At 38.7% G+C, this 8047-nt stretch overlaps 1 protein-coding gene across 1 annotated transcript in view; it reads right to left on the reverse strand.

Annotated features, from left to right (window-relative positions):
- The window catches only part of grk5 (G protein-coupled receptor kinase 5), a 16549-nt gene extending 15258 nt beyond the window's left edge, over positions 1-1291 (reverse strand). Inside the window, exons 1-2 of the mRNA XM_034896128.1 lie at positions 1045-1291; positions 146-235 (exon numbers count right to left, since the gene is read on the reverse strand). Of these exons, the coding sequence (XP_034752019.1) occupies positions 146-235; positions 1045-1096 (142 nt within the window). The 5' untranslated portion in view covers positions 1097-1291. The remainder of the gene's footprint in view (positions 1-145; positions 236-1044) is intronic.
- Positions 1292-8047: the final 6756 nt, after the last annotated feature.

Consider the following 8047-nt stretch of genomic DNA (forward strand, 5'->3'; position numbering starts at 1 on the left):
CACTCACACTCACACTCACTCTCTCTCTCTCTCTCTCTCTCTCTCACACACACACTCACACACACTCTCACTGTCTCTTTCTCTCTCTCTCTCTCGCACACACACACACACACACACATACACACACACTCACACACAAACACACCTATGGTCATGGCCAGGTCGGCACACTGACTAATGTGAGCAAATCGAAACATCTCTCTCCATTTCCAGCTCCGTCCTTTACTCCCTCCGCCTGCAGAAAACGAGAAAACAACAACAGTGGGAAGTGTGTGATTTCTCAGAGTGTTACGTCTGCCGGCCGTGTGTCATGGCCGCCCGGGCCCAGCCCGGCAGCCTTCAGACAATAGCACGCTCTACTACAGCGAGTGAGCTATTTATAGCTCGGGGAGCAGGTAAGCAAAGCCTGTGGGACCACATTACTCTGCAACTTACAATTAACTTAAATGGCCCTGCTGTCACCTGAACGCCACATCTCAGATTCCTCTTATCCGCTTAAAATGAAAAGTACATTCATGTTCCTCTCAGTGAGACTCTTAACACGTCACTTTAATGAGATATTACACATTTGGTAGTTTTGAATGACGCTTCCTGCTCAGTGTATCTTCAATTCTATCTCTACTGTGTCTGTGTCTATTCACTGAGTTTGACTAAACCCAGACAACCTTTGGCATGGTTTGATTTTTTAAAAAGTGACTTAAAAGGTCCTATCACAGCTGCAATGGCTCCACTTGTAATCTGTGATCAGTTTTTTTTCTTCATTAATCATCATTCAGCACTGTTTAGGGAAGACAGCAACCTCAGATCACCCAACCAAAACACAGCTGGAGACACTTGTGATCCTCAGAAATCAGCCAATTCAGTCCAAAATTCATCCGATTTATCTGAAACCTCACGCACGACGTGTTAAAATCAGCCTCCGGTTTGATCTAAAAGTATATTATTAATAAATAATAAGCATCCTCTGACATCCTCTGTGACAAAATGTGTTCTACAAACATTTTGGATGTACATTTTGTAAATAAAAGCAGAAATGACTCTTACCTTCTCTGGCTTTAATAAGAGCACTATTTGCCACCATGCTTTCAATCTCCATGTAGGAGTGTGTGTGTGTTTTTTAAAAAGTTGTCCTGGTGTATTTGTCCCAAAGCTGCGGTACAGCCAGTCTTCATGTACTGACTGTGATAAAATAAGAAGTCATCACCTGCTGCAACACTGAGAGAGCAACAGTCCAGTTGGTTGAGCTAGTGTCATGAGGGGAGTGGCTATTGGCTGGCAGGCTGTCTAACCTGCAGGTTAAAGTAATGAGGGGTGTGGCTATTGGCTGGCTGGCTGTCTAACCCGCAGGTAAAGTAATGAGGGGTGTGGCTATTGGCTGGCAGGCTGTCTAACCGGCAAGTTAAAATAATGAGGAGTGTGGCTATTGGCTGGCTGGCTGTCTAACCCGCAGGTTAAAGTTATGAGGGGAGTGGCTATTGGCTGGCAGGCTGTCTAACCTGCAGGTTAAAGTAATGAGGGGTGTGGCTATTGGCTGGCCGGCTGTCTAACCGGCAAGTTAAAATAATGAGGGTTGTGGCTATTGGCTGGCAGGCTGTCTAACCTGCAGTCCCTGAGACTCACTGATGAATGGACGGGCAGGTGTTTGCACTTCTGGTGCAGCAGCGTCCTCCAATTACAGGACACCTCCCTCCCTTGTTTTTTTCCAAAGTTATTAGAAATTTCTAATCTGTCCAATCTGAGGACTATGGTTACCTGGTCCTCAGGTCTCTGCAGGGTAAATCCAGACAGCTAGCTAGACTATCTGTCCAATCAGAGGTTTCTGTTGCACGACTACTTTTGAACGTCCACATTCCACCAAAACAAGTTCCTTTTTTAGGCTATTTTTCAGTGCATTTAGCCAATAAACCAGAACACGTTTGTCTCCCATCCCAGAATGCTGTGTGGCCTAGCCAGACCCTCCTCCGCAGCACTGTGGAGACTAACTCACATCCCAAATACTCCTACAGTGTGATGATGCCTTTGCCTTAGTTTAGCTTATTCTAAGGCTCTCTGTTAGCTGACTCCTAGACAACCAGCTTCTCTTCCCAGGGTCCAAAAGCAATTTTTTTAAATAAATGTATTAGTTTTGCTTGAAATAGATTACGTATATATTGTAGTATTCATACTTTTATTTAACCCTCGTGTTGTCTTCCTGTGGAAATTGAAAATTAAGACTTTTGTTGACACTTTCTATCGATGTTTTTAACTTTTTTGTCCCTTTTTTTAAAACGTTTGTTGCTTTTTTCAGTCTTTGTCATTTTTTGGGCATTTTCAACACTATGTAACACTAACTTATTAACTTCAGATTTACAGTTATTTTTGGATTTTATGGTCAATAAACCTCATTTATAGGAAATTATACCTAATGTTTGAGTTAGAAAAGCAGAAATTAGGAATTATTGAGACTAAAATTAAAGGAATGGATGTTGATGATAATCACAGACTGGAATATGTCAACTTTTACTCAATACTATTTCAAAAACACTTCCATTTGTTTTACAATGCTATAAAATTGAATAAGACGCCCCAAAATTAATGAAAGTAGAGATTTGTACTTGGCAAAGAGCGTTGGGTGGAATCAATCATGTTATTTTGGGGAATTAAAAAGAACATTGATATGGGACAACATGAGGACAACATGGGGACAACATGGGGACAACATTGGGACAACATTGGGACAACATTGGGACAACATGGGGACAACATGGGGACAACATGGGGGTTAAGTAAATGTTTCTTCCTGGACAGAGCTGATTTTACTCCACAGATTCCCATTCAAACAGTTGTTATTATTTAAAGAGAGGATCCTGACACCTGGTGGTCAGACACCTGCACTGCAGCTAAAGATCCAATCACAACTATCTTTAATTTAAAGGTGCTCTAAGCGATGTCACAACCCATTTCTTGGTATTTGCTCAGTGACATTGCCCGCTGACTTTCATCGTCCATTTAACACAAGCATTCACCTCATTCCTTGGTTCAGATCAACCTAATTCCCACATTTCCTCCTTTGAGTTTAACATGGTTTTGTAAGATTGTTCCTTCATTCATTCATTCATTCATTCATACAGTAGACTAAGCTAGTGTTGTAGGGTGAACTAGCTAGCTGGCAAACTGCACACGATGGCAGACAATGCTCATATTGTGGACCTGATCTTGGCAAAGCCATTTGAAAGTCTTGAAACAGCAGTCCAGATCATCACATTTATTAACACCTAAGACTGATATATTAACACACAAGATTGATTTATTAACACATAAGATTGATTTATTAACATAAGATTGATTTATTAACACATAAGGTTGATTTATTAACACATAAGGTTGATTTATTAACACATAAGATTGATTTATTAACCCCTAAGATTGATTTATTAACATAAGATTGATTTATTAACACATAAGGTTGATTTATTAACACATAAGGTTGATTTATTAACATAAGATTGATTTATTAACACATAAGATTGATTTATTAACATAAGATTGATTTATTAACACATAAGGTTGATTTATTAACATAAGATTGATTTATTAACACATAAGGTTGATTTGGTGTAAATGACAGGGCAAAGGTTCAGGTCTTTGCAGCTCTCCTGGTATGAAGTCAGCTGTCTGACTGGAGGAAAATACCCCGCTGGCCATGTGTCTTTATGAAACCATCTCACAATGTTTATGACGTAGGCCAAACATTAGCTTCCCCTCGTTGAAAGACCAGCAGACGCCACTGAGACCACACCGCTGCTTTCGTGTGCGAGCAGTTGAATGTCACCCACAGATCAGCTGCTTACGCCTGTCTCTTAACAGATGGCAGATCAGAACCCGGTGTTTTGATCTTTGTCTGGAGATCTGAACCATGTTCTCGGTCAGATTTGGGACCCGTGTCAAACTGATGACGGTCCCCTTTAAAGCCTTCAAAGCCTTCAGTTTCCTCGCAGCGCTTTGAAACAATGCCCTCCCTGTCTGCACGCAGCTCTGTGCACGCATTAGTTATGACACCGAAACCTTCATTTGCTCAGATTTATTCAACATAACTCTTAAAATTAATACTCCCATAGCTCAAATAAACCTATAAAGCTTCTATTTAACCTGGAAAGCTCCATTATCTGTCTAAAAATGTTGGTAAAACAGATAAATAACTATAATAACACTCAAAAAGTAAGCGTAAAGACTAAACTTGTTAAATAAGTCCAATTTCAATCATTAGATCTGAGAAAGGTGCACAATCACAGAAGGCTTGTATCACGTGGATGCGCCGACAGGGTTGTTGTAATTTCTTAGAATTCCTCATGGGGGCGACAGAAACTACGCACTGTAGCTTTAAACCTTGTAAGGCCGGGGGAGGCGCTGTACTAGAGCTGCAACAAACAGTTATTTTCATCGTTGAGTAACGTGTGGATTGTTTTCTGGGAGAGTGGGTGGGTTGTTTGGGTCTCTAAAATGTCCAAAATTGTGAAAAATGGGGATCAGTGTTCCCCAAAAGCAAGAGGTGACGTCCTCAAATGTCTTGTTTTTGTCCACAAACTCAAAGTTATTCAGTTTACTGCCACAGAGGAGAGAAGAAACTGGAAGATATTCATAAATTAACAAGCTCTTCTTTGTCATTAAGAAAATTACTCAAACCGATGAATCAATAATCAAAATAGTTGGCAATTAATCAATTGTCAAGTTTAACCCTCGTGTTGTCTTCTCATCAAAATTGAAAATCAACACTGTTGTTGATGCTTTTTATCGATGTTTTATAACTTTTTCTTACGTTTTGTCCCTTTTTTTCAATGTTTGTCACTTTTGTTGACGTTTAACACTACGTAACACTAACTTATTACCTTTAGTTTGAGTTATTTTTGGAATTTATGGTCAATAAACCTCTTTTAAAGGAAATTATACCTAATGTTTGAGTTAAAAAAGCAGAAATTAGGAATTATTTAGACTAAAATTAAAGGAATGGATGTTGATGATAATCACAGACTGGAATATGTCAACTTTTACTCAATACTATTTCAAAAACAAAATTAATGAAAGTAGAGATGTGTACTTGGCAAAGAGCGTTGGAATCAATCATGTTATTTGGGGGAATTAAGAAGAACATTGATATACATGCTGTCCTCGGGTCAATTCTTACAGAAATGTTAATTAACGAGCATTGTCCTTAAAAAAACAACTTAATAAATGACCCAGTGTGTTAAAGGTGGACTATTCTTTAAATGAATGACACATGTGCATCAGGTCGGAAACGCATGATGTTCAGTACAAGGGGAAGCTCGAGGCTTTTTTTGGTTTGAAGCTTCCTTTTTTAATAAAAATGAAATCCCTCCGTCAGCATTTAGGAAGGAAGACGTGAGACAAATGTCAGGAGAGATTTCACACAGCAGTCAGATGAGCGTCTTCTGCTCTGTGGCTTCATGGGTTTATAAACTCTATGAAGCGATCATGTGTGCGCTCCGTAAGAGAGGAGCTCTTCATCGCCCCAAATCCACCGAATCCATGGAGAAAGATGTGGGGAAAGAGTCATCTCCTGGGGGGGGGGGGGGGGCACTGAGACACCGGCGTGATGTCTCAGAGTTCTTCATCATGGAGCACTGAGTTAGAAACAACTCTGAAATGTTTGTTATTGATGCAAAATGTCTCCTTTAAGCCGTCTACACTTGATAGATAGATAGATAGATAAATGGATGGATAGATAGATAGATAAATGGATGGATAGATAGATGGATAGATAGATAGGTAGGTAGATAAATAGATAGATAGATAGGTAGATGGATAGATAGATAGATAGATAAATGGATGGATAGATAGATAAATAGATAGATAGATAGATAGATAGATAAATGGATGGATAGATAGGTAGATAGATAGATAGATGGATAGATAGATAGGTAGGTAGATAAATAGATAGATAGATAGGTAGATGGATAGATAGATAGATGGATAGATAGATGGATAGATAGATGTTTAATGATCCCAAGAAAAATGGGAAATTCCAGTGTTCCATCCGCAAAATCAGTCCCAAAGCACAGAATATAAATATAAATGAAATACTAGGAAAAATATATACATACACACAATATACATGGAATAATAATATGAATAAAGTAAAAAAGAACACATTTTTGAATATGTACAGGATGGGGAAACAAAAATGTGCAACTGCTTAAATAATATGCTAAGATGTTAAAATGTATGCTAGATGTAAATGTAAATAAACCAAAAGTCTCATCTACACCCAGAGATGACACGTTGATGATGATGACATGAGATGACGTGATAACACCGTCTGACACCTCATCTGAAAACCCGTCATATGGAATAGAAATATGTGCAACATACATTATGTTGTTATATGCTCAGCAGAACATCCTGGTTAAAGAAAAGTATGAATGGACATGTGTGTGTTTAACCCTTGTGTTGTCCTCTCTTTCGGGAATCTCTCGTGTCCTTCGGGTCAAATTGGAGTTTTATTTGGAGTTTTAAAACTATTCTGCAATAGAATTTTGACTTCATTATCTCAAATATTGTCTTTATCTCAATTTCAAACAATTGAGATGAGGGAATGCAATCAGTCTCGACTAGAAAACAATTAAAAATTGGAAGTGCGATTAGTTTTTTTTTGTCATAAGGTTATAATTAATGTTACAAATGTGATCATTCTTATCTTGGAAAAAAACCTAAGTGGTCATATCCAGAATAATTCTCTTAACTGAGTCAGGAATCCACAGCTCAAAGGATCTGATATCATGATCAGCATGAGTCACTGCAAATCATGTATCACGCAATCAAATCACGCATTATGTAAGGATTTTATTTTGTAGTTTATACATGTTTATCAGAGGAAATGAGGTAAGGCCGTTGATTTTCAGGTAGAAAAAATGTAACTTTTGAACCATTTTTCTTCTTGTAAAAATGTAAAACTGGTCCGTTTGACCCGGATACCATACAAGGGTTTCCATAAAAGCAGCATTTCAGCCGTTATAATGGACAGGGGGGGGGGGGGGGGGGGGATCTGTTCTTAAAGGGGCGCCCGGGGAGCTCAGCTGGTAGACATATGGCCCACATATGGAGGTTTACGTAGCGGCTGTGTGGCTGCATGTCGTTCCCCCTCGCTCAGCTGTCCTGTCAAAATAAAGGCCCATAATGCCAATAAAACATAGAAGCACATTGATATCAAAGATCAACATGGTTTGAACTTTTTTGAACTCAACTCCTCACTTCTTATGGCTCAGTATAGAATAACGTTTATTTAGTACATATTACGGGTCAACTAAAATGGCAGTGAGATACGTAACAACCATAAATATAATATAAAAACAACAACAAGTTGTTATGGTCTGCAAGGTTATCATGGAGGACGCTGAGAAAACACTAGGTGGAAATGGTTTGGACTCCACAGATGTCTACTGACCTTTCAAAATAAAATACAGCGAGTGACGTACACGTAATAGTCCAGTCATTTTAATCCAAAATGGGGGTCAACCTAGGACAAATTGCAACAGATGCAAACTCAACAGATTTTGTATCCACAGTAAGTCCTGAGTAAGGGAAAAAAGCCCTGAAGGATCCCATAAAGGGGAAAGTTTTGAAAAAGACCCAAATATAGCCTGTTCTTACGCCTATTCATTATTTTTCTCACATGAATAGGCAAAAAAATGTAACCTTTAGATATCACCATGAAAGTTCCTGAGTTGATTACTTACATTAAGACAAACAAAAAATGTATTACAAGTTTTTTTAAATTCTTTGTTAAAATGAGCACACGGTGCATAATAATGTATGCGCTAATTAGCATAAATACTAAAACATATCTAAACATTTAAGATTGTATGTGGCGTTTTCTTTTGCGGGGTGCAGATGTTCCACCAAAACAAGTTCCTCCATCCATCCATCCATCTTCATCCTCTTATCCGGTATCTGGAACTAAAACTATCTATCTGCCCTAAAACTAGAGAGATGTCTCACTCTGGAGATAAAACTAGTGAGATGTCTCACTCTGGAGATAAAACTAGTGAGATGT

The sequence above is a fragment of the Etheostoma cragini genome, chromosome 16 (genome assembly GCF_013103735.1).
Source record: "Etheostoma cragini isolate CJK2018 chromosome 16, CSU_Ecrag_1.0, whole genome shotgun sequence".
Lineage (NCBI taxonomy): Eukaryota > Metazoa > Chordata > Actinopteri > Perciformes > Percidae > Etheostoma > Etheostoma cragini.